At 42.4% G+C, this 26,525-nt stretch overlaps 1 protein-coding gene, 1 long non-coding RNA gene and 1 pseudogene across 2 annotated transcripts in view; all 3 read right to left on the reverse strand.

The window, feature by feature from the left end:
- Nucleotides 1–962: 962 nt before the first annotated feature.
- Nucleotides 963–9,605, reverse strand: LOC135510077 (telomerase Cajal body protein 1-like; annotated as a pseudogene).
- A 1,725-nt stretch (nt 9,606–11,330) lies between these two features.
- LOC135510520 (uncharacterized) lies at nt 11,331–17,619 on the reverse strand. Its single transcript, XR_010451130.1, has 2 exons — nt 14,232–17,619; nt 11,331–14,044 (listed from the first exon to the last, which is right to left on the reverse strand). It is a non-coding gene; the product is annotated as an uncharacterized LOC135510520 (long non-coding RNA).
- An 11-nt stretch (nt 17,620–17,630) lies between these two features.
- The window catches only part of LOC135510518 (GRB10-interacting GYF protein 1-like), a 32,307-nt gene continuing 23,412 nt past the window's right edge, over nt 17,631–26,525 (reverse strand). Inside the window, exons 22-25 of the mRNA XM_064931519.1 lie at nt 18,433–18,596; nt 18,281–18,328; nt 18,048–18,192; nt 17,631–17,786 (exon numbers count right to left, since the gene is read on the reverse strand). Coding sequence (XP_064787591.1) covers nt 17,719–17,786; nt 18,048–18,192; nt 18,281–18,328; nt 18,433–18,596 — 425 coding nt within the window. The 3' untranslated portion in view covers nt 17,631–17,718. The remainder of the gene's footprint in view (nt 17,787–18,047; nt 18,193–18,280; nt 18,329–18,432; nt 18,597–26,525) is intronic.

The raw sequence follows: 26,525 nt of genomic DNA on the forward strand, positions 1-26,525 counted from the left end.
AGACAGCAAATCCACCCGTAAGAGTTCGTTTGCCCTCTCGTGGCCTCTTCATAAACTTGCAGACGAACAAGACAGCAACATGCAAATTAACTTATACAAACATAAGTTGTGCTACAACACAAAAGCAGCATAGCAGCCAATCTACATATACAAATGTTGTTGATCATGTCATCCACACTGCCACAAGAAATCACAGGACTGAGACAGTACAGGAACATCGGCCGTGCGCAGTAAATCCTCTACTGAGCGTCATGTTGAATCGCTGGGAAAATAAAATAAAAAGAACAATGTTGACCTGTCATCTGTCAGGGACATTTCACTATAAAAAGACGTTTGCAATATCCATTTGTTTGTGGTTACAGCAATTATGCCAACTGCTTACCGATTTTAATACATTCAGAAACTAAATATTCATCATGGCTATAGAAAAATATACATTTACTGACGCACGTATAGCGACACCTCCGCACTTAGAACAATAAAATAATATTCACAAATCAAAGCTCTGAATTGCACTTAAACAAGCAGTATTAGGTTATTCTGGGCAGGACTATAGACAATAGCCTGATCCCAGACCTGTTTGATTGAAATGCTAAATAATGGCCATAAATCAACACCGAGACATCTGGGACCAGGCTATACAGACTAGAAGGAAAACAACAGAACACTCCCGTGGAGAAACATGAGTGGAAAGTAGACAACACAATGTACACTGTGCTCCTCCAACACAGTGGGCCTGGTCTGGCTGTGGTTTTACAATTACATGTAGTTTGAAATGGGGAAGAACTCAGTTAGCATAATAGCATGTTACCAAAAATTCCAAATAACATGTTAGCATTCACCATAGTTTGTACCTTGGCTTCGAGACCGGGGAAACTGTTGTTCGCTGAATCCAAGGGACTCAACACACTAGTTTGCATACTCAACAGAAAAAGTACTCCCAATATTGTAGTAAACGTTACTCAGTGGCAGTTTGAAGTTACATTTGGTTCAGTCCTGAAGAGAGGGGTTTGAGTTGGGCTACTCCACCACCTATCAATCACCACCATTGGTGCTGGTTCCTCCTGCCCCTCCTCGCTGGCTGGGCTGAGTGGTCCGACCCAACACAGAGTCAGGGCGTTGTCCTGTCTGACCTCTGGGGTTGGTCACAATATCACCCTCTGAACCCGAGTCGAAGGAGTCTCCGTCGCTACTGTCCCCCGGGTCGAGGAACCGGCGCTGCTCGCTGGTTGACACCAGCAACGGCACGAAGGGGTGGACACTGGGGGAGAGAGAGCAAATGGGAGGGAGAGGAGGATGAGAGAGAAAGAAATGTAGTTAAATATCAGAAAGTGGCAAATATGACTAAAATACACCTCTGCAAAGTCAGAAGACAACCAAATAAATCATATGGGAGATCAACAACCATCTGGGGGGGGGGGGGGGCTGTGAGGGTGTCCCACACTGACACCACCCCACCTGTGTCGCCTCTCAACAGGTACCGGGCAGACCTACAGAGACACGGGGGCAGCAATCAGCATCAAATGGAAAGAGTGGAGTGAAGAAACCTTGTGCTTTTGGGACGCCCCAGTCGAGCACATAGTCTATCTAGAAGGAACTGGTTTCGACTTACGGATCCAGGTCAAAGTAGATATGTTGGTTGGTGGCTACTTTCCTCTTCAGAGAGAACAGAACCTTGCCCGGGTCTCTCAGATCCCAGCACAGAATCTATGGGTCCTACACACAATCATCATTCAGAAACACCTCGACACATACAAGAGCAACAATAACACTGGTCGTGGATGTGGGCATGTGTTTGCATGTGGAGAAACACCACGTTCTCCAATGTGACACTGTGTTCCTCTTCCCCAATCTCTCTCTGTGAGCAGTGGGTCCGTTTTTAAAACAAGACGGACAGCTTTTTGAGGCCCGTGTCTCTCTTTGTGTTGTCCTACCTTGCGCCCGCCAGTGTACAGGTAGTGTCCGTCGGGTGAGAAGGCGAGGTGTGTGATGCCCCCGTGGTGCCTGGGTGGCAGCAGAACCAGCAGAGAGCCGTCCTGGCAGGAGTAGAGGCCTGCGGCGCGGGAGAACGAGCCACAGGCGTACACAGACTGGCACGGGCTGAACGCCAGGCAGGAGATGATGCCACTCTGACACTGCTTCTTCACTGGTGAGGAGAGGGAACACACTCAGTATCTATAGAATGGGGTTAGGGTTAAGAATAGGGTTAGGGGACAGTTAGTTGAGATTTAATAGCACTTCTATAAACCCTCTGTAAGGGATCTCCCCAAATAAAGATGTACCCAGTATCGTTTCTGTTGCTACTGGACACACCTATAGTTGGCCTCTCCTCACAGTCCCGTCCAGGCCGGTCTGTGTAAAACACCCTGACTGTCTTGTCGAAGCCGCAGTAGAGCTGTGATCCATCTGGGGAGAAGCAGAGGTCAGCTCATCCGGATGGTTGTAGGGTCTGAAGTTGGCTCGCAGGTCCCCGTTGAACGCGTCCCAGATATGGACTGGGTTATCACGACTGCTGCCGGCTGGAGGAGAGAGAGACAGCGGTGGTGAGAGACGGAGGGAAGAAGGATGGAATATATGATGCGAGGGAGGTTCGAGAAGGAAGAGAACGATGGAAGGAGAAATGGAAAGGAGGAATGGAAAGACAGGAATGAAAAGGAAGGATGTAGAAAGGAGAGAAAAGGATGGAGAGTGGTGGTGACAACAGGAAGAGCAGTAATGTACACACACTCATTTCATCTCTGTTGAAAAATAACTGACAGACACACACTGACACTGCTTTGTGCCTCATCTGGCCTCATCAGTGAAACACCCCACTGAGGCCATTTCACTTTTAATATCATTCCTCCCCTCTATCTATTCAAAAACGATAGCAGTTTGTTGTCACATTGGGGTTTATAATGGACAAAAACGATCCATCAACAGACATGCCGCATGGCTTTGGCTTTTCAACTTACATAATTGCGGGGGGCCACTGCCAAACAGCGAACCTAACAAACCAAACGCCGAAACATCACTGTCTGAACTGAAGCTCAATTAGCCAAAGCCAAGAGGAAATGAACCTGGGCAGCTCCGTGCTGTTATGGCACTGTGTCTTTGTTCTGGCTGTTGGGAATCACCCCATTATAATGGTACACCACAGCTAGCCTGGACGCTGGCCCAGAAAACAATACAAAGGAGGAACACCAGCAACTATTCTACACTCTGTACAGGAGAGTACAGCACATGGCTGTTGACAGAGAGGGGGGGGTGAGATGGAGCGAGATGGAGAGAGGGGGCGAGACGGAGAGAGAGGGGGATAGATGGTGAGAGAGGGGGCGAGATGGAGAGAGAGGGGGCGAGATGGAGAGAAAGGGGGAGAGATGGAGAGAGAGGGGGCGAGAGGGGGAGAGACGGAGAGAGAGGGGGCGAGACGGAGAGAGAGGGGGCGAGACGGAGAGAGAGGGGGATAGATGGTGAAAGAGGGGGCGAGATGGAGAGAGAGGGGGCGAGATGGAGAGAAAGGGGGAGAGATGGAGAGAGAGGGGGCGAGAGGGGGAGAGACGGAGAGAGAGGGGGCGAGACGGAGAGAGAGGGGGCGAGACGGAGAGGGAGGGGGCGAGACGGACAGAGAGGGGGAGAGACGGACAGAGAGGGGGAGAGACGGAGAGAGAGGGTGAGAGATGGAGGGAGAGGGGGAGAGAGGGGGAGAGACGGAGGGAGAGGGGGAGAGACGGAGAGAGACGGAGAGAGAGGGGGAGAGATGGAGAGAGAGGGGAAGAGAGTGGGAGAAAGAGTGAACATACACTGTAAAAAACATTAGGAACACAGACTTTTAATCCTTGAGATAATTGAGACATGGATTGTGTATGTGTGCCATTCAGAGGGTGAATGGGCAAGACAAAATATGAAAGTACCTTTGAATGGGGCATGGTAGTAGGTACAAGGCGCACCGGTTTGAGTGTGTCAAAAACTACAATGCTGCTGTTTTTTCCCACACAACCTTTTCCTGTGTGTTTCAAGAATGGTCCACCACCCAAAGGACATCCAGCCAACTTGACACAAGTAGAGTTCACGACCCGACGAATTCAGGCTGTTCTGAGGGCAAAAAGGGGTGCAAGTCAATATTAGGAAGTTGTTCTTAATGTTTTGTACACTCAGCGTACATGTCCATGGTTTGTTTGACGCCCCGAACTGATGTTAGGAAATGCTAAGGCCACGTCATTCCACTCTGTAACCCTTAACACCAGGTGAACAGGTCCAAGACAACATTGTGCCGTCTGAACAAGCACACAGATGAAGGGTAACAGAGCTGACATGGGGTGTCAGCTCCGACTAGCCCCCTCATCCCTGGCTCCTCTCAGGGCCCAGCTCTCAAGTGGTACATCCCTCAGATAAATCATCTCCTCGGGTTGTTTATGCTCTCATCCTCCACCCTGTTTGACTCCTGTCTCTCTCTCCCTCTTAAACTCCCTTTCTTTTTTTCTTATTCCCCCTCTCTTCTTGCCATGGAGATATTTTACATGTGGTTTATGGTTTGATCCTCCTGTATTGACTATGGTGAGCACCTCTCTCTCTCACACACACACACACACACACACACACACACACACACACACACTGACCCTTTTTGTACTTTTTCATTCCCTTTCATCTAGAGATGTTGTTTCCCTCGCTCCGTGGGGTTGACCACAGCCCACGCTGGGCACTGATCAGAGAGGAACCATGGGAGGATGGGGTTGCTGTTGTTAAGGGGGCCTCGTTAGTAGGCCCTACCAGCGTTGCCCGTAACAACGGCATTCTCCACAGTAACGGCTGGGCGCCATTGATCTCAGCTTTCCACAGCACAGACAATGTCTTAATAATTTCCGCGCTTTTGTACGGCTAGAAAAAAAAACACGCAAAGACACACACACACACACACACACACACACACACACACACACACACACACAGAGCCAGGAGAAAACCAAAGTCTGGAAATCATGAGGCCCTTTAAAAAGCGTCTGGAGTTGTTAGTTCTTCTGTTCGTTCTGTTAAAGGGTGAGTCATCACCCAAAGCACCACAGGTCTCGGACAAACAAACAGACAGATAGCACTGGGGTTCAAGGGGAAAAGGCCAAGATTCCTCAAAGAGAGAGACAATGATGATTTTACAGATTAGCAACTAGGTGTAAAACAACTAAACTACAGTTTTCAAGTACTAGCACTGACTCCATTTTCGCGGTGTCAACAGTCTAATATGGAACTCAGTACAGTGCATACAATGTAGCATGGCTCAGTTAAGTCAGGAACCAAGGTTGTGGGTTCAATTACCGCAAGGTAGAAGTCTTCATGTGTCCAACAGACTTGAAATTCCGAGATCCAACCTGGGACCGTAGCGTGTCCGGGTCCTAAATTCTGACTCTGGTCTAGGATTGGAGTCGGGTCTGATAATTGCCACAGATCTCAGGTATGTGCAATTACAATTTATTTACCGATTGGACCGGCACTTCGTTAATTTAATGTGTGTGAGGATGAGAACTGTGCAAGCTTGTTATCTGTGTCAGCCAATTGCAACTCAATAAAATGTATAGCTGGTTCTGGTTCTGGCAGCTCACCTCACGTACACCTGCTGCTGAGGAGAGAGACAGAGCGAGAGAGGAGCCTTGTCCTAGTCTACTGTTGACTGAGAAGATGTAGGCCTTTTTCATTGAAGTGAAAAGGAAAGTTAGAGGAGAAAGAGTGAAAATAATCCGACAAATGGAATGTCCCCAAGGACAAGTTTTAATATTGTAATGGACAATGATGAGAGAAAAGTTGGTGCGGCCAAATGGATTGTGTGCATATCGTTTAATGCAACTTAAAACAAATTATAATGAATATGAAAATAAACGCGTTCATCATTATAGGTCTCTTTAAGAAACCAAAACAGTTCTTTAAATAGGCAAAACGCTAATTTAAGATCGAACTGTCTTTTAAATTTTGTGCTACGTGTTTAGTTGAAGGTTAAAAGTTGGCCTGTTAAATAAATATCATTAGCCTATTGTCGTAATTTGTTTGGTAGACCTACAGTAGAAACCCACCTTTGTTGGTAGGCCTAATTGCTGAATTATCCTCGCCTGTTCTAAACTTTTGGGAAGGTTTAAACCAGTTCTTTAAAAAGGAAAAAAAGTGTTTTGTTTCATTCTGTTGAGACATTTTCTTTGACCAAATTAAGTTCCAACTATAATGTTGTGTTTTCCGCAATATAATAGAATTACCGGTAGGCCTACTATACGGCTACTACACTTAAACCATGAAAAGCAAAAACCTAAGGCGTCGAGACGCAAAACTTAATTTAAGAACATGTTCATATTTTCCCTATAAACAATGACTTAACTTTATAATGGGAATATCAAAAGTAAGAAAGTCTTGTCAAGGTTTGGTGTGGTATGGTATGGCTAATCTCAGGCTTAGCTACTGCAGGCCTTTGAAGTCAGTGGGCACCAGCACACCAACGGACTCCGATGGTTGAACTTGAGGTGAAGAACAACGTTTTAGGCCTATCAGTTACTCCTTTAATCTAACAATAAAATAATACTTATCTTTCTAAAAGAAAATATCCTGATGGAAAATGTACATAGTAGCCTCCTGTATGCCTGTATCTGTATAGCAGTAGTGGCCTGACAAGTATAAAGAAATGCATTTCGGTGTTGGGAACATGACGCTGGCAATTCTTCCTCTTACTCTCCATCTCTCTAGGGCTAAGCTTATTTTCCTTTATATAATGTTTTTAAATATTATTATCATACAGTCCGCTCATATGCATGCAACGCCCTAATGCATTTAGTGCTCAAATCTCTGACAGGAAAAAATAAATAAATAAATAAAACAGACTATACACTTTTGAATATGCTACACATCGAAATGTAACAAATTGTTTTTATTTTGTGTAATTTTTATAGGCAGTTAACTGTGGATCATTTGGCCAATATCACTCGTTTATTGATGGAGCTGGCAGCGTTTCTTTCTCTCTCGGAGCTGAACTGGTCTCTCGTATCTTAACCAGCACGGGCCTTTTCGTAGCATGTCTGACTGGCCTCAGGTCCATTCAGAACAGGTCTGCGGATCCATTTCGGAATGGGTTCAACTTGTTGGGACCCGTCAAAGACTGTAAACTATACTATAAACCGCTTTGATACAGGACATAGGGCGGCAGGTAGCCTAGCGGTTAGAGTGTTGGGCCTGAAAGGTCACTGGTTTGATTCCATGAGTTGATAAGATGCAAAAATCTATCAACGTGCCCTTGAGCAAGGCACTTAACCCTAATTTTCTCCAAGGGGCGCTATACTACTATGGCTGATCCTGTAAAACGACACATTTCCCTGTACCTATCCGATGTACAGTATGTGACAATAAAACATCTCTTTATAAGCGAATGCTAAGGGGCATATCTCTGATATGAGTGGTGGTAGCAGCAGAGGATGGCTGCTGAACTCACAAGCAGGAGTTTGGATCCAGAGGGCTCATCTTGGGATACCAGCAGTACTCATAGATGGTATCCCCCTCTGCCATCTTCAACCTGCCTGTAGGGCAGGGAGAACATTGGAGAGGGGGGGGGTCAAGTCCTCTATCTAGGCCTATACAGGATAGGACAGCTTATGTTGCTCGTTCAGTCCAGAAACGTGGTAATTAACTACAATGACCATAACATCCATTTGTTCTACAGATATACAGATATACCTTTACACCTGCTACATTAGGTTAGATACACAAAGACCGAACAGACCGCAATGACCGAGGAATGTACACAACACAACAACAAGAAGGATGGAAACAGTTCAAGGTATGCAAGGTATCTACTTTGAAGAATTATTCAAATGACTTTGTCAGACAGCTCTGCAGCCTACTTAGGCAGGCTGGCCTAGCTAAATAGAATGACTAAAGACAGTACAGTATGGGAAGCACAGAGACAACGTTAGATGGTTTGGCTGGCTGGCTGCTACTACCTGAGCAGAGATGAGATGATGACTAAAGAATGAAAAATAACAAAGTTCTCAAATAAAACGAACATACACAACTGAAACATTGTACTATTTTGTAGTAATTAACCATTTCTCTATTAATGTCTACCCAATGTGGACTTGACAAAGACAATGGAATATTTTCAAAGCTTTGGCAAATGAATGTTTAATATGTTTCCATTAAAAAGCACTACATTCATTTTAATATCATCATTTTATAATGCATTTAATGTTTGCTTTTTGTTAAACGATTGAAAGCGAAATGTAAACCGACGTCAAAAAGCACTAATCTCTCAGCACAAACCAGGAGTGAAGATCAGTGATGTCGTGAGTTAGTGGCGCCCTCACCATCTCCCTGGGCAGGTTCCAGTTGTAGCTGTAGATCTCTGGGGGGAGGTTGTAGACACGCAGCACGTTGGTCAGGATGTACGAGCCGTCTGGGGGCCCTGGGAGAATTACAGTGCCTTCAGAATCTATTCATACTCCTTGATTTATTCCACATTTTGTTGTGTTACAAACTGGATTAAAATGTGGCTAAAGCAAAAAATATATACACTTTTGCTCATTTATAGGAAATAAAACACTGAAAAATCAGATTTACATAAATATTCACACCTCTGAGTCTATACATGTCAAAATCACCTTTGGCAGCGATTACAGCTGTGAGTCTTTCTGGGTAAGTCGCCCACCTGGATTGTACAATATTTGTACATAATTCTTTGAAAAAATTATTCAAGCTCTGTCAAGAGAGCCATAGATATTCAAGCCAATTTAAGTCAACTGTAACCAGGCCCCTGAAAATTCAATGTCGTCTTGGTAAGAAACTCCAGTGTATATTTGGCCTTGTGTTTTAGGTCATTGTCCTGCTGAAAGGTGAATTTGTCTCCCAGTGTCTGTTGGAAAGCAGACAACCAGGTTATCCTCTAGGATTTTGCCTGTGCTTAGCTCTATTCCATTTATTTCCATCCTAAAAAAAACTCCCTAGTCCTTGCCGATGACAAGCATACCCATAACATGATGCAGACACCACCATGCTTGAAAATATGAAGAGTGGTACTAATTGATGTGTTGTTTGATTTACTCCAAACATAACACTTTGTATTCAGGACATAGAGTTGTTTTAGCCACATTTTGTGCAGTTTTACTTTAGTGCCTTATTGCAAACAGGATACATATTTTGGAATGATTTTATTCTGTTCAGGCTTCCTTTTTCATTTAGGTTAGTATTGTGGAGTAACTACAATGTTGTTGATCCATCCTCAGTTCTCTCTTATCACAGCCATTAAACTCTGTAACTGTTTTAAAGTCACCATTGGCCTCAAAGTGAAATCCCTGAGTGGTTTCCTTCCTCTCCAGCAACTGAGTTAGGAAGGACGCCTGTATCTTTGCAGTGACTGGGTGTATTGATACACCATCCAAAGTGTAATTGATAACTTCACCAGGCTTAAAAGGATATTCGATGTCTGCTTCAAAAAAATATTTTTCTACCCATCGACCAATAAGTACCCTTCTTTGCAAGGCATTGGAAAACTACCATAGACTTTGTGGTAGAGTGGGTTCATCACAGCACCTACGGGACACTGGAGGGTAGAAAGATTGGAGGAGAATTTGAATGAGAATTAGACAAAACATATATGATACAACATATTGGTCAGAAAACATACCTAGATGCAGGGATGGGATATGCCACTGTACTCCAACTTCTACCTTTACTGATACTTGAAGATTGAAATACTGTCCTTCTCATCCTCATGCTAGCTAGCAGTAGTCACCGCAGCAATGTTGGAATGGCAGTAGCAGACAATCAGCTCATTTGTTGTTCAAGCAATGTGCCATTCCATAATGGCTGACGTGGCCACTGCTAGCTTGCATGGGGACAAAGTAATCACTGTTCTTCGAATGACTAGAAGTCTGCTTACAACGTAGCCGTACACTGAAGTTATATAGCAGCAGTCACGAAATCAAGTCATGCTGCAAATTTGTAAAAACAGGAGGCCGCCATGAAAGATTGACAGCTGTATGGGGTATTGAATGACCCCACTCCTCCAAACTAGGATGTTCATGTTGTTTATGGTGTTGTTCGTCTTCTATGGTATATTGGCGATTGCATAATTTAATGTGCATCCCACCATTCAGTGTGCCGGATGGAAACAGGATTCCCAAAAAACGGAACAAACTACCAAAAAACGACCAAAAAATTTATTCAATAACCAACTTTTCTGTAAAATAATTAAACCAATCTGATCACTACACAGGCTCTAGGGGAACCAGCACCGGCACCAGTCCCAAAAACTTTTCTGCAGCAGCCACAATAATGCCAGTTTCTTAGAAGTCTTTGAGACTTGTACCATACAGTTTATAACTGTGGCAATGAACGCCACAAAATCCAATCTTTCGGCTGGCAGCAAACATTTACAACAGGCTGTAGTGCATCCACTACCATGTCTTCACTAGCATCACTCCATGTTTTCTCAATTCTATTAATAGCCTTTGTTTGACCGATCTAACTTTTACCAGATCAATCTCTTTCACCCTTACAGGGCACTCCAGGAACTCAGGATCATGATCTCGACCGTCAGCCTTCTAGTTATTCAGCATACTCTGTCTGCACACACTTGAAACATGGCCAAATCCTTTACAATTCTTACAGTGCAGTGGTCTTGAGTGCGAAAGCTCTTACAGTGCATATTGTGGCAACCCGGGGGCCAGCAGGGAGCTGCAAAGAAAGGAGCAGGGCCTTGGTCAGCTCCAGAGGACTAGAGAGCCAAGGTGAGTCAGCACCATGGACAGGCACCAACTGGGGCTGTTGATTCAACACAATTACTATTCAGTCCAGGTGCTGCAACCAATTGGCACTTGGAATTGGTCCCACCAGTAGAAGTAGAGGTGTAGTCACTCGGGCAGACAGGCAGAGGGTACGCCTAGACTTCAGAAGAACCGGAGCGAGTATGATAAGCACCTCGATCAGACGCCAAAGAAGATACTAGGCAATGTTTGACTCACCTGTCTCTCTCACTTCCCTTTCTTTCCCCCGAAAGGAAGCAAACCTGCTGCCACACCGGACACCAAGTGACCCACCCGTTACCCGAGAGGCCTTTCAGTTGTATTCCTCCCAACCTTAAAGAACAACCTTTGTTTGAGCACCTCAAAACGGTCTCCCGACATCTTATTTTGTGAGTTTCACCTCTGACTCCCCTGGGCTGCCACAATATGAACTGGAACTCAGTAAAATCTTTGGAATTGTTACATGTTGCATTTATATTTTTGTTCAGTATAGTTAGGCATGTTCCATTTTATGAGTTTGTCTGAGTAAAATGAATAACAATTGATAGTAAGAACAGAAACATAGCAGAAACAGTCAGTCAAATCCATTGTTAAATGCAATTTATTTAATAATTTTTTGTTCTAGTCAAACCAACAAAACCCAAACTATTTACACTTTTTAGGTTATTGTTCTGAACGCATTTGTTTTTATGTTACTTATCTCTAAAATATTGAAAACGTTTAAGCGATGGAACTGAGCCGACCATTTGGGTGAAAAAGAAAATGGATATAATTTGATCAAAATCGGTTTGTTAATGAATCATACATTTTTATGGAATTCATACATCAAAGGCATGGCAATCTCACCCAGGGGCATCACAGTGCCAAAACATCAATCACTTTGAACTTCAATGATTAACAGAAAGACAGAACAGGTGACCAACAATTACTCCAACAAAGACAATGCTAACTTTAAAAAAATGAAACACATTTTCCACTCAAAGTAGAGGGTCTCATCTCCCAAAGTTAATATTCATTTGTTTGACCAACCGAAGCATTTGGAAAACACTTACAAAACAATTAATCAATTCAACCTGACTGACAGGGGAAGAATTGAGCTTCTCCATTGAAAACCTGTTTCTATTAAAAAGAGACAGACAAACCCATGATCAACTGCATAGATGGCATGCATACAAGTAACATACACAGCCATTCAATAACGTTAGTAAGATGCTTCTAATATATATGAGGACATCATCTGTACAATGGTCAGTAATCAAAGTGTCAAATAGACAATCCACAAAGATAATCTACTCAGAGGACCACCAAGAAGAGATACAGTGCCCTCTCATTATTGGAACAGTGAAGCATTTTTTGTTCTTATGGCTCTATACTCCAAAAGTTTGGATTTGAAATCGAACAATTACTACAAGGTTAAACTATACATTCTCTGATTTTATTTGAGGGCATTTGTGTACATATTGGTTTCACCATTTACAAATGACAACACTTTTTATACATCGTCCCAAAAGTATTGGGAAAAATTCACTTACGTGTGTATTATAGTAAAAAGTGAAATATTTGGTCCCATATTCATAGCACACAATGGCTACATCAAGCTTGTGACTAAACAAATTAGTTGGATGCATTTGCTGTTTGTTTTGGTTGTGTTTCAAATTACTTTGTGCCCAAAAGAAATTCATGGTAAATGTGTTGGGTCATTTTAGAATCACTTTTCATTGTTAATAAGAATGTTTACAAACACTTCATGAATGTGGATGCTTCCATGAATACCGATAATTCTGAATGAATTGTGAATAATGAGGAGAGTTAAAAACGCACAAATATCATACCTCCCAAAAATGCTAACCTCCTGTTATTGTATTGGTGTGCATGTCTAGCGGGTATGATCTCCATCATCATTATTCATGACTCATTCAGGATTATCTGTAATAATGGTAGCATCCACATTAATGTAGAAGTGTTTAGAAAAATAATTCTTATATTCCTATTTACAATAAAAGTGATTCCAAATGACAACACATTTACCATTCATTTCTATTGGGCACAAATTAATCCGAAACAACCAAAACAAAAAGCAAATGCATCCAACAAGTTTGTAGTCACATTGCTGATGTAACCATCACGTGCTATGAATATGGGACCAAATGTTTCACTTTTCACTACATTAATACACATAGGTGAATTTGTCCCAATACATTTGGTCCCTTGAAATAGGGGTGACTATGCATAAAGAGTGTTGTCGTTTCTAAATGGTGGAACCATTTCAATACCCTCAAATAAAAGCAGAGAACCTATGCTTTAAGCTCATAATTGTTTGATTTAAAATCAAACTGGTGGAGTGCAGAGCCAAAATAAGAAAGAAATGCTTCAACACCCCAATAACTACAGAGGTCACTGTATATCCTTAATTTTAAATGGGTGGTCCTCAATAGGATAAAAACACTTCTTTCAAATCAAGTCTCAAACTGTCAAAAATCATTGGGTCAAAAAAAATGACTGCAGTGATGGGGTACACAGTAATATGTAGTGGGGCACTGTGTAGAACTGTAAAGGAACATATGGATCTATTTAACACACCCTTCCTGGTCAGCTCAGCTCCATAATACACAGGCTTCAGATTCCTCAGCCTGCATCTTCAGCTACATGTTTGGGCATTTAAAACTGGATAACAGAACAGTTAATCTTGCTTTGAAAAAAGGCAAACCATCAGTCTTAATCATCGTCCTCAGGGATTGCCTTCAGTTCTACTTTGTTGCCATAGATGCTGGACAGAAATAAAGTAACATACAGCAGTATTGTTGGCCAATAAAACGCTGTCCCGGTAAGTAGAACATTGACACCACCCCCCCTTATTCAAATGCTATAGTCCTTATCAGGTTCTCCAACTGGCTTTCACTCTTATTGTTAATATATGTTTTCGAGTTTGCCACACAAAGGCGGATCGCCACAGTTAAGGCATGTTGAACAGAAAAAAGAAAATACTTTTATATTATTTACATAGCAGTCAAAACTCAAGTGTATGGTATTGAGCCTTTCTGCTTTTGTGTGTGTTTGAATGTGGTTTTCAAGAATGTGGTTCTTGAAAAGAGAGTATTTGAGAATGCTGCATGGACATGCGTGTAAAGCTCTGTGTGTGTGTGGTCAGTTTTTCCACTGTTCCAGGTCCTCTGCTACTGCACCTGATGTGGTTCCTGCTCTTTCACCACCAGGGGTGCAGTGGAGGAGTGGCAGAAGAAAGGGCTGAGGAGCTTCTCCATCTCCTCTCCAGCAGAGGGCAGTTAGGAACAGTGAGGACCCTGTGGAATGAGAGCCAGTGAGAATGATGGGAGATGGGGAGAGAGGGAGTGAGGGCAAGAGACGGAGAGGAATGAAGATTTCCAAATTAAACATTACTGAAAACAGAATTTTCACAAAGACAGTTCCCAACATTACACAGTCCATATATTCACTATACACATTAAATAGATAGAAATACACTCTTACCCATATGATGGTTGTCTTCTTGCTGTCAGCTCGTGATCAATCTCCAGGCAGTGGCTAGGTGACAGAAGGTTGGGGAGGGGGCATCTGGGCAGCAGGTCCACTGATACATCCGCCTGACTGTCTCTCCCCTGCCTTCTCCATTGGCTGGTGCCAGTTGGTCAAACACTCTGGGCTGGGCTCTGCAGCAGCGATCATCATTCAGTCTTGGGAGTCCCTGCAGTCCCCAGCTCCATCCATGTTAAGTCTTTTCTTTCCCTATCCCTGAAGACATACAGGGCTACTGGCAAAGTTTGGGGAATTTCCAGGTAATTCATTTACCACAGGGTTATTCACTCTGTAAATCAATGTCTCGTGAATTTCCTTATTCTGATAGTTTGTATATCAAGCCTTGCAGTTTTGTCCAAGTGATCTTGTTTAAAGTTAGGCCTAATACAAAAATATGGTTATGTACAGGAGGAAGAAGGCGTGTTCCTGTCTTTTGTTTTGAAAATCTTGTTTTCAGTGAGACGGTATTAACTCAGTCAAAGTTACATTTCTTGTTAAACCCTCCCTTTGTACTAAAATATTTCTGTGCTCCTATCCCAAATGTGATGGCATCTCACAGTTTGAATGAACCAAAGTGCATAGTGAGAGTGGTCGGGGCAGCCCTCGTCAACAGTGAGTGTTGACGAGGGATGATGGGTGTCCCCCAGAGATCATACTAGTAGTATCCTTTCATTACCCCTCATCGCAGGGTTAAAATACCCCCACTGCACACCCTGAGACCCCTTTTAAACAAAAAAGGAAAAATAATTCTGCCTGCACACGGTCCAATTGAATGCAATGGTAGATTTGAGGTCAATGTCATTTGTATGTAAGGTTTTACAAAATCTTACATTTCCTTTATTCTCAACCACTCCTCACGGGTTTGTCCATCTTTGTTTCGTTTACATGTTCAAGGAGCAAAAAAAAAAAAAATGGTACTCCATGTTTTTACTCCAGGAGACTTCTCTATTAAAGCAATGATATTGTTGTTTCCTTTATGCATGTTCTAAGTACCAAAAACTCCTCTGCTGTTTCTGCTTTTTGATTAAGTTTTCTACTCCACGAACAGAAACACTTAGTCCTTGAGTTACAATACAGGCAGTAAAAAAAAAAAAAAATGACAATCTTTGATTTTTCGCCTGCACTCCTTGATGATCAGTCAGTTACAAAAGAGCCACATCCACTAAAGGGTCACATTGTGATGTCCTTCTTCCTTCCCGCCAAAACATCATAGGCCACTGAATGTCCATTTTGCAGAAGCGCACTTGCAAAACCCTGCCCTTACCCACTATCCACCCTAACCCCCAAAAAAACTGCACCCACAGAAATCCGTGTGTTTTGTAAACAACCAAAACTCCAGTAAGGAATAGTAAAGAGTCTGTTCTTTATTTTTTCATAGTAATATTGTTTTTGTACGAACAGGATTGCAGAGGCAGTGTGTTCAACTGTAGCCCGAGTTCTTCCTCTTTTGTGTAAAAAAAGAAAAGAGTAAAGAACTCGCCGACCTCTTCAATCTTAGATTTTTAGTTTTTTTTTTTAGATTCCATTTTTAGACATTTTGTGGAGGAAAAAAATCCCATATCACATTTTTTTTTGTTGACTTTTTGGGGAATACATTCAATGTTTTCTTAAGAAAGAAATAACAAACGCACTTCACATGGCTGTAATGCAACAAAAACTCAATTAAGGGATAAAAAAAATAAAAAAAATAGCAGTGCTCATCATAATCGCAGTCCAAATACTTTTTTTTTTTAAAACTGATTATTCATGTGTGTATTTTCATTTATATTCCTAAAAAAGAAACGTCATCATCAACAATAGCAATGAATAAGTAACACAAGAATATGCTAACATTTTGTGCACCATCCTGTACATGGACAGTGTGATGCTAATTGTTTTGAGCAGAATCTGAAACCGCACACCTTTCACACGCAAGTTAAAGAGAACTGACAAGGCAACGTGATCACATCCCAGGAAAACTAAACTGGACTAACCCTCCAATCAATCATAATCCCCAGACTAAACCTGAAATATTAGGATATATGATTGACATACACGGGCTATACAGAGCGCTTAACATAACCATAACAAGTAAAATGTCTCAATGGCCATTGAACATTTCCTCCATCCCATTCACCCTTTCAGAGTTCTTAGGCACAAATATGCATGCACACACACACACACACACACACACACACACACACACACACACACACACACACACACACACACACACACACACCGTGGCTGAGAGAAGACAGCGGGGAGGGGCACTGCACCATCAGCCGTACCCCAAAACACCCCAGAAACAAGTGGTGCTTTAACAGCATATGAAGGAGCGCAAAGCCATAATCCTCCTCTACAAATGTCTGTATTTCGAATACGTTTCTCTGGGGATGAAGAGCTGGTGAGAGAAAGGATGTGTTGTGCCATTGCCCCCACTGTCACACACACAATCATACACATGTAGATACAAAGAAAGCCCCTCTGTACAAGAGGACACGTCTACTCATGGAAAAAACATCAATTCTTATTTGAACAAAATGACATAATGGCCTGGTATGTGTTCAAACATCTTGGTAAGCAATGGAGAAAACATAACAGACATTAGAAACATACTAGTCTGCACAATACACACACACACACACGCACACGCACACGCATACACAGAAATATTAATCTCTAACCCCATTTGTTTTTCTATTTTTTTATCTTCGTTTTTTTTAACACAAGTGCAAATCTTCAAGTTTTTTTTATGAATTTTTTTTGTAATAGCTTTACTTTTCATATAAATGTATTGTAAAAAAAACAACAGTGTTTGTCTTTCAAGAAAGGATTTGTTTTTCTGATAAGGTTTCAAAATAAAAAGGTCCCCTCTATCTTTGAGTTCCCCCTCCCAGTGAATCTATCCCACCAACCTTACACCTCACCTTACCCTTCCAGTTCAGATTTTCACGTGTATACGTACAGCATCTTGTGTAGATTCAATACACACACACCGTACGTACACTGACAACAAAAACCCTATTCAAATCCCCTCTTAATAATAAAGTGCATTAGTTCAGTTTAAGGTGCTTAGTCTTATAAGTGCCAAGGGATACCCATCATTCCTCTTTCCCCCACCACATCACGCTCCCTACTCAAGTGAACGATTGTAAGCAGGGGAGCCTTTCTCTTTTCAAGGGCAGGGAGATACAATCCTCTCCTCCCTCTCCCCATACAAGTTCTCCCCTTCTCTCTCTCCCCGCCATTATCTTCATCCCCCTCCCTCTCCCCTTCTCTCTGTTCCCCATCCCCCCCCCTTTCTACCCCATCTCTCTCTCCTATCCTCCTCTTTCTCCCCCCTCTTCCTCCTCTCCCCCATCCCCCCCTCCCTTCAAGCAGTGCACATTCGTCATCAGATTTGTCTGATTAGTAGACAGAAGGCCTCAGGTAGTAGCTATTGCCGCTGATCAGATCTGGATCAGTAATCCTCCACCATCTCCATCTCATTCAGGCTCAGACGCTCGCCCGCATTGTGGTATGAGTACCCTGCAGTCAGGAGGGAGAGAGATGGAGGGAAAGAGAAAAGTAGGAGGATGGAAAAGGAGAGGGAAGATAGATGGATGTGGGAACGCATAGAGCAGTTCAATCAGTTAGAGCTATGAACAGCCTCCCAGCAGCCAATGAGAACATCCATCAGGTATGCAGTTTCCATGAGTTGGGTGGCCACAGGTCATATTCAGGTACATGTAAGGATGTAATAAGTACACTATGTAACAGGTGTCAGTAGGCTGAAGAGGCCAGTCCTACCTAAGATGCTGGGGTCAGAGTGCAGCACCACAGGCTGTTTCTTCTTCTTCATGGCCCCCTGGGTGTCGTACAGCCCTCCCTTCCCCATCTGGGCAGCCTGGAACATGGACTGCAGGGTGCTGGGGCTCACTCCCCGCATGGAGTCCTGGAGACAGATAGGAGGAGGAGTTATGAGGGATCCACTAAGGTGAGTGTCACGCATAGCAGGGAGACTTGTGAGAAACAAGTCTTACCGGCAGAGGGAAGTTGCTCATGGCCAGCCCTGCTACTTCCTTTGATAGCTGGGTGAAGAAGAGAGGACAGGGCGAACGGCAGATCATAATATGAACCAAGGCATCCTCAAAGCTATAAGTTCTCACACACACACACACACACACACACACACCTGCTGCTGCTGCCGCTGCAGGTTCTGTTTCTGTTTGGCACGGCGCTCCAGGAAGTGCTTGGCGAACTCTTTGGCTTCCATGGTGTCTCCCAGGTAGGAGCGGATAAAGTCATGGACCTCGTAGGGAGACTCCACCTCCTTCAGGTACGCCACGATGGTGGACACTGGACACACATGGTGATAAGATAAGCATAGATCCCATGGGGACAAAACAGACAGAAGAGAGTGAATGGAAAGCCTCAAATCTGGAAAGATGGGAGAAAAAAAAAAAACTTAATGAGGCTATAGACAAGGGCCCGGTTTCCCAAAACATCAATGTTCCCTCTAAGCTCTGTGCGGGTGCGCAGTAGCCCCGAGAATCCTGCGCAGCTCTCCCGGGGCGAGTAACACAGTAGCAACCCATGGAGAGAAGCACGAGAGTTTTCACTGTAAGTTAACACAATCAACGTTTCCCTTCACTGTGGCAATTGTGATCGAATCAAGGCAATTATAAGCCACTTTCAATGCAACATACCGAAACAAAAACTAACTACGCAAGAGATTCTGTTGTAGGCAGAACGCATCAAAGTAGGAGTCTGTTGCACTGACACGCTCAACACAGACCTGTGCGGCATAACCAATCAGAGCTGTAGTAGACCTATGAGCAGTCGTGAGTAGGTACGCTTGTTTTTGAGATCAAAGCAAGAGGTGATTGTAGCCACGTGTGCACATTTAGTTCATATCCTTTGCTAGTTAGTGAGTTATTAGCCCAGTTATAGGTCATTTGTAATCAGTAAAGGGGAGTGATTGCTTCCTACAAGAGCACAAAACGTGTACATTTCTAGACATCTTTGAAAAGAGTCAGGTAAAGAGATTTGTCTTAAACGGGCAGTGTTGTATTTTGACACAGGCTTGAATAAGCTCAGTAGCCAATAGGCAGCAGGTAGCATAATTTGTCTCACTATCTGTAATAACGGCATGGGAATAATAATGCATTTTATTTTGCAATGTGGTTTCTTGCATCAAACAACATTTTCAGTCACCTCTGAAGGGCAAGTGGATAAAAAATTAATGTCAAGCCCCGCATGTTTTTTCCCACAAGTCTCATGGAATGTAGGCCTACATTAAACACCACACATTGGCTGCTACTGTAGGCTATTTCCGTGTTAAGATGTTATGAGATGCATTTTCTCCATTGTTTTTGATGGTAGGCCACTCTGGTAAGCCTACATTATGATCAAATAGCCACGGTAGACTACTCGACCAGTGTTAAAACTACATTTAAAGCAGGTACAGCCTCAGTGTTCACAGTAAACGTGCGCTCGAAGTTGCACAGAATTTTCACAACATTCAAGTTTGTGCCCTGCAGACCTGAAATTTGCTGTGCCGAAACAAATTAAAGGATACATCGATCTTAAGCATGAGTTCGTCGTTAGAACCGACGGAAGAGCATCTTTCCCAAAACAGTCTTTATAAATGTTACACTTGAAATCGCTCGTAATCTAACGCCTGCCTCAGACCACTTATCGAACAGCTAAGTGTATCTTTAGATAACCGTTTGCCCTGCCGCATCACTTTACATACAGAAAACATCTGCTAAACATAGAATGAAAATGTTTCTCTGTAAACGCTGAAAATGTAATATTTCTCAACATAAATAGCCTAAAATGTTTGCAATATTATAAACAAGCGAAGCAAGGAAACCTTTCTTTTTTTTTAAGTAAAAACCGAGAACCAATTCATATTATAGGAAGATAAGGCTAAATATTGACATCACTTTCATGTACAGTACCAGTCAAAAGTTTGGATACCCCTACTCATTCAAGAGCTTCTTTCTTTTTCAGGGGAAGAACGACAGATTTGTATCTTGTCAGCTCGGAAATTCGATCTTGCAACCTTTCGGTTACTAGTCCAACGCTCTAACCACTAGGCTACCACCATGCCTTGATGAAAGCTATGCATTCTCTCAATCAGCTTCCCAAGGAATTCATTTCCAACCGTCTTGAAGGAGTTCCCACATATGCAGAGCACTTGTTGATGCTTTTCCTTCACTCTGTAGTCCAACTCATCCCAAATGGGTTGAGGTCAGGTGATTGTGGAGGCCAGGTCATCTGATGCAGCACTCCATCACGCTACTTATTGGTCAAATAGCCCTTATACAGCCTGGAGGTATGTCGGGTCATAGTCCCTCTATCATTTGTTTTTCAACAGGACAAAGTGCAAACCAGATGGGATGGCGTATTGCTGCAGAATGCTGTGGCAGCCATCCAGGTAAAGTGTGCCTTGAATTTTAAATAAAATCACAGACAGTGTCACCAGCAAAGCACCCCCACACCTCCTCCTCCATGTGCCATGGTGGGAACCACACATGCGGAGAGCATCCGTTCATCTACTCTGCGTCTCACTAAGACACGGCAGTTAGAACCAAAAATATCACATTTGGACTCAGACCAAAGGACATATTTCCACCAGTCTAATGTCCATTGCTCATATTTCTTGGCAAAAGCAAGTATTTTCATCTTATTGGTGTCCTTTAGTAGTGGTTTCTTTGCAGCAATTTGACCATGAATGCCTGATTCACGCAGTTCTCCTGATTCTCCTCTGAACAGTTGATGTTGAGATGTTTCTGTTACTTGGACTCTGTGAAACATTTATTTGGGCTGCAATCTGAAGCTGGTAATTCTAACACCAACAACATCTCAGATGGAGTTCAGGGTGTTAAATTGGAGTGCCTATTGTCCGGATCTCTGGCAGTCTCCATGGGTGTACCACAGGGTTCAATTCTCGGGCCGACTCTCTTCTCTGTATATATCAACGATGTCACTAGCGTCCCACCTCGTCAACAGCCAGTGAAACTGCAGGGCGCCAAATTCAAAACAACAGAAATTTCATAATAAAATTCCTCAAACATACAAGTATTTTACACCATTTTAAAGATACACTTGTTGTAAATCCAGCCACAGTGTCCGATTTCAAAAAGGCTTTACGACGAAAGCACACCAAACGATTATGTTAGGTCAGAGCCAAGTCACAGAAAAACACAGCCATTTTCCCAGCCAACGAGAAGAGTCACAAAAAGCAGAAATAGAGATAAAATGAAACCTTTGATGATCTTCATCAGATGACACTCATAGGACTTCATGTTACACAATACATGTATGTTTTGTTCGGTAAAGTTCATATTTATATCCAAAAATCTGAGTTTACATTGGCGCGTTATGTTCAGTAGTTCCAAAACATCTGGTAATTTTGCAGAGCCACATCAATTTACAGAAAAACATTGCTAAAAGATACAACTGTTATGCATGGAATTGTAGATCCACTTCCCCTTAATGCAACCGCTGTGTCAGATTTCAAACTTTATGGAAAAAGCAAACCATGCAATAATCTGAGTACAGCGCTCAGACAACAAATCAAGCCAAACAGATATCTGCCATGTTAGTCAACAGAAGTCAGAAATAGCATTATAAATATTCACGTACCTTTGATGATCTTCATCAGAATGCACTCCCAGGAATCCCAGTTCCACAATAAATGTTTGTTTTGTTCGATAATGTCCATCATTTATGTCCAAATACCTCCTTTTTGTTCGCGCGTTTAGCCCAGTATTCCAAATTCACGACGATCACTAGGAGCAGACGAAAAGTCAAAAAGTTCCGCTACAGTCCATAGAAACATGTCAAACGATTGATTCTCTCCATCTTTAGGATGTTTTTAACATAAATCTTCAATAATGTTCCAACCCGGAGAATTCCTTTGTCTTCAGAATTGCAATGGAACGCAAGCTAACTCTCACGTGAACGAGCGTGGCCAGCTCATGCCTCTCTGGCAGACCTCTGACTCATTCGCCCCAACTTCACAGTAGAAGCATCAAACAAGGTTCCAAAGACCGTTGCCATCTAGTTGAAGCCGTAGGAAGTGCAATATTTACCCTATAGACACTGTTTAATAGATGGGCCAAGAGTTGAAAAACTACAAACCTCAGATTTCCCACTTCCTGGTTGGATTTTTTCTCAGGTTTTTACCTGCCATACGAGTTGTTATACTCACAGACATCATTCAAACGGTTTTAGAAATGTCAGAGTGTTTTCTATCCAAATCTAATTATATGCATATTCTAGCTTTTATGGCTGGGTAGCAGGCAGTTTAATTTGGGCACGCTTTTCAACCAAAATTCCCAAAGCTGCCCCCTACCCTAAAGAAGTTAACAAACCTCCAAACAAGCTTCAATGCCATACAACATTCCTTCTGTTTTCTCCAGCTGCTCTTAAAACGCTAGTAAAACAAAATGCATGCTTTTCAACGAATAGCTGCCCGCACCCCCGCCCGACTAGCATCACTACTCTGGACGGTTCTGACCTAGAATATGTGGACAACTACAAATATCTAGGTGTCTGGCGACCTGTATGCTGCGACCTGTATGCTCTTGTCGGCTGGCCCTTGCTACATATTCGTCGCCAGACCCACTGGCTCCAGGTCATCTATAAGTCTTTGCTAGGTAAAGCTCTACCTTATCAGCTCACTGGTCACCATAACACCCAACCGTAGCACGCACTCCAGCAGGTCTCTCTCCCTGGTCATCCACAAAGCCAACACCTCCTTTGGCCGCCTTCCAGTTCTCTGCTGCCAATGACTGGAAATAATTGTGGGAAAAATTTAAAAAAAAATAGTTGAAGTTGGAGACTTATCTCCCTCACCAACTTTAAACATCAGCTATCTGAGCAGCTAACCAATCGCTGCAGTTGAACACAGCCCATCTGTAAATAGCCCATCCAATCTACCTACCCCATACCCATAGTTTTTATTTACTGTTTTGCACACCAGTATTTCTACTTCCACATAATCATCTGCACATCTATCAGTCAAGTGTTCATTTGCTAAATTGTAATTACTTCGCTACAATGGCCTATTTATTGCCTTACCTCCTCACGCCCTTTGCACACACTGTATATAGACTTTTATTCTATTGTGTTATTGATTGTACGTTTGTTTATTCCATGTGCAACTCTGTGTCGCACTGCTTTGCTTTCTTGGCCAGGTCGCATTTGTAAATGAGAAATTGTTCTCAACTGGCCTACCTGGTTAAATAAATAGATATATGCATTTTGTTTAAATAGACTGTCGTTTCTCTTTGCTTATTTGAGCTTTTCTTGCCATAACATAGCCCTATTTGGTAAAAGACCAAGTCCATCTTCTGTATACCAACCCTACCTTGTCACAACTTCTGATTGGCTCAAACGGATTAAGGAGGAAAGAAATTCCACAAATAAACTTTTAAACAAGGCACAACAGTTAATTGAAACGCATTCCAGGTGACTAACTCATGAAGCTGGTTTAGAGAATGCCAAGGGTGTTCAAAGCTGTCATCAAGGCAAGGGGTGACTACTTTGAAGAATCCCAAATATCAAATATATTTTTTTGTTTAACACATTTTAGGTTACAACGTGTTATTTCATAGTTTGTCTTTAACTATTATACCACAATGTAGAAAATAGTAAAACATAAAGAAAAACCCTGGAATAAGTAGGTGTGTCCAAACTTTGACTGGTATGGATTGTGCAATTAATAGACCTACAGTTGAAGTCAGAAGTTTACATATACCTTAGCCAAATACATTTAAACTCTGTTCTCACAATTCCTGACATGTAATCCTCGTAAAAATTCCCTGTTTTAGGTCAATTAGGATCACCACTTTATTTTAAGAACGTGGAATGTCAGAATAGTAGAGCTTATAGTTTTTTCATCACATTCCCAGTGGGTCAGAAGTTTACATACACTAAATTAGAACTCGATAGCATTGCCTTTAAATCGCTTAACTTGGGTCAAACGTTTTGGGCAGCCTTCCCACAATAAGTTAGGTGAATTTTCACCCATTCCTCCTGCCGAGCTGGTGTAACAGACAGGCTTGTAGGCCTCCTTGACCGCACACGCTTTTTCAGTTCTGCCCACAAGATTTCTATGGATTGAGGTCAGGGCTTTGTGATGGCCACTCTAACACCTGGACTTTGTTGTCCTTAAGCCATTTTGCCACAACTTTGGAAGTATGCTTGGGGTCATTGTCCATTTGGAAGACCCATTTGCGACCGAGCTTTAACTGATATCTTGAGATGTTGCTTCAATATAGCCACAATTTTATTTCCTCATGATGCCATCTATTTTGTGATGTGCACCCGTCCCTCCTGCAGCAAAGCACCCCCACAACTTGATGCTGCCACCCCCATGCAGCACAGTGAGGATGGTGTTCTTTGTCTTGCAAGCCTCGCCATTTTTCCTCCAAACATAACGATGGTCATTATGGCCAAACAGTTCTATTTTTGTTTCATCAGACCAGAGGACTTTTCTCCAAAAAGTACAATCTTTGTCCCCATGTGCAGTTGCAAACCGTCTGGCTTTTTTTATGGCGGTTTTGGAGCAGTGGCTTCTTCCTTGCTGAGCGGCCTTTCAGGTTATGTCGATATAGGACTCGTTTTACTGTGGATATAGATACTTTTTTACCGGTTTCCTCCAGCATCTTCACAAGGTCATTTGCTGTTATTCTGGAATTGATTTGCACTTTTCGCACCAAAGTACGTTCATCTCAAGGAGACAGAACACGTCACCTTCCTGAGATGTATGACGGCTGTGCGGTCCCATGGTGTTTATACTTGTGTACTATTGTTTAAACAGATGAAAGTGGTACCTTAAGGCATTTGGAAATTGCTCCCACGGAAGAACCAGACTTGTGGAGGTCTACACATTTGTTTTTTTTCCTGAGGTCTTGGCTGATTTTCCCATGATGTCAAGCAAAAAGGCACTGAGTTTGAAGGTAGGACTTGAAATACATCCACAGGTACACCTCCAATTGACTCAAATGATGTCATTGGCCTATAAGAAGCTTCTAAAGCCATGACATAATTTTCTGTAATTTTCCAAGCTGTTTAAAGGCACAGTCAACTTAGTGTATGCAAACTTCTGACCCACTGGAATTGTGATACAGTGAATTATAATAGAAATAAATTGGTAAACAATTGTTGGAAAAATGTATTTTGTCATGCAAAGTAAATGTTCTAACCGACTTGCCAAAACTATAGTTTGTTCACAAGAAATTTGTGGAGTGATTGTAAAATGAGTTTTAATGACTCCAACCTAAGTGTATGTAAACTTCCGACTTCAACTGTACCTAGTATTAAGCCATTGGGCTACATCTGAGCCACTTCAATATTTGTATCTATTAGGACAAAATGATTATCATTTCACTGTAGTCTAACCAATAACCTGAAGGTCAACATATTAGGTCTATGGCAATGTCGCTTAACTTGCTTCTTCATGTTTATTTATTGCAATTATTTTAACTTCTCTAGGGTAGGGGGCAGCATTTGGAATTTTGGATGAAAAGCATGCCCAAATTAAACTGCCTTCTACTCAGGCCCAGAAGATAGGATATGCATATAATTAGTAGATTTGGATAGAAAACTCTAAAGTTTCCAAAACTGTTAAAATAATGTCAGCGTATAACAGAACTGATTTGGCAGGCGAAAACCTGAGAAAAATCCATTCAGGAAGTAGGATTTTTTTTGTTTGTGTAGTTTTCTATTCAATGCGATTACAGTATCCATTGACAAATTGCAGATCCTCTATGCCTTCCACTAGATGCAAACAGTCTTTAGAAATTGTTTCAGGCTTGTATTCTGAAAAATGAGGGAGTAAGAGCAGTCTGAATGAGTGGACCCTGCCGTGTCAGAGCTTTTTCATGCGCGCGACTGAGAGAGTGCCTTTCTTGTTTACCTTTTATATTGACGATGTTGTTGTCGTCCGGTTGAAATATTATTGATTATTTAGGCTAAAAACAACATGAGGATTGAATATAAACATCGTTTGACATGTTTCTATAAACTTTACGGATACAATTTGGATTATTGTCTGCCTGGTGTGTCTGCGTTTGAGCCTGTGGATTACTGAAGAAAACCTCCATTTTGTTCGCGTTTTCAGATATAAAGAGAGACTTTATCGAACAAAAGGAACATTTATTGAATAAATTATGTCTTCTGAGTGCAAACATATGAAGATCATCAAAGGTAAGTGATTAATTTTATCTCAATTTCTGACTTGTGTAAGTAACTCTTTTACTTGGCTGG

This window comes from Oncorhynchus masou, chromosome 23 (genome assembly GCF_036934945.1).
Source record: "Oncorhynchus masou masou isolate Uvic2021 chromosome 23, UVic_Omas_1.1, whole genome shotgun sequence".
NCBI classification, from domain to species: Eukaryota; Metazoa; Chordata; class Actinopteri; order Salmoniformes; family Salmonidae; genus Oncorhynchus; species Oncorhynchus masou.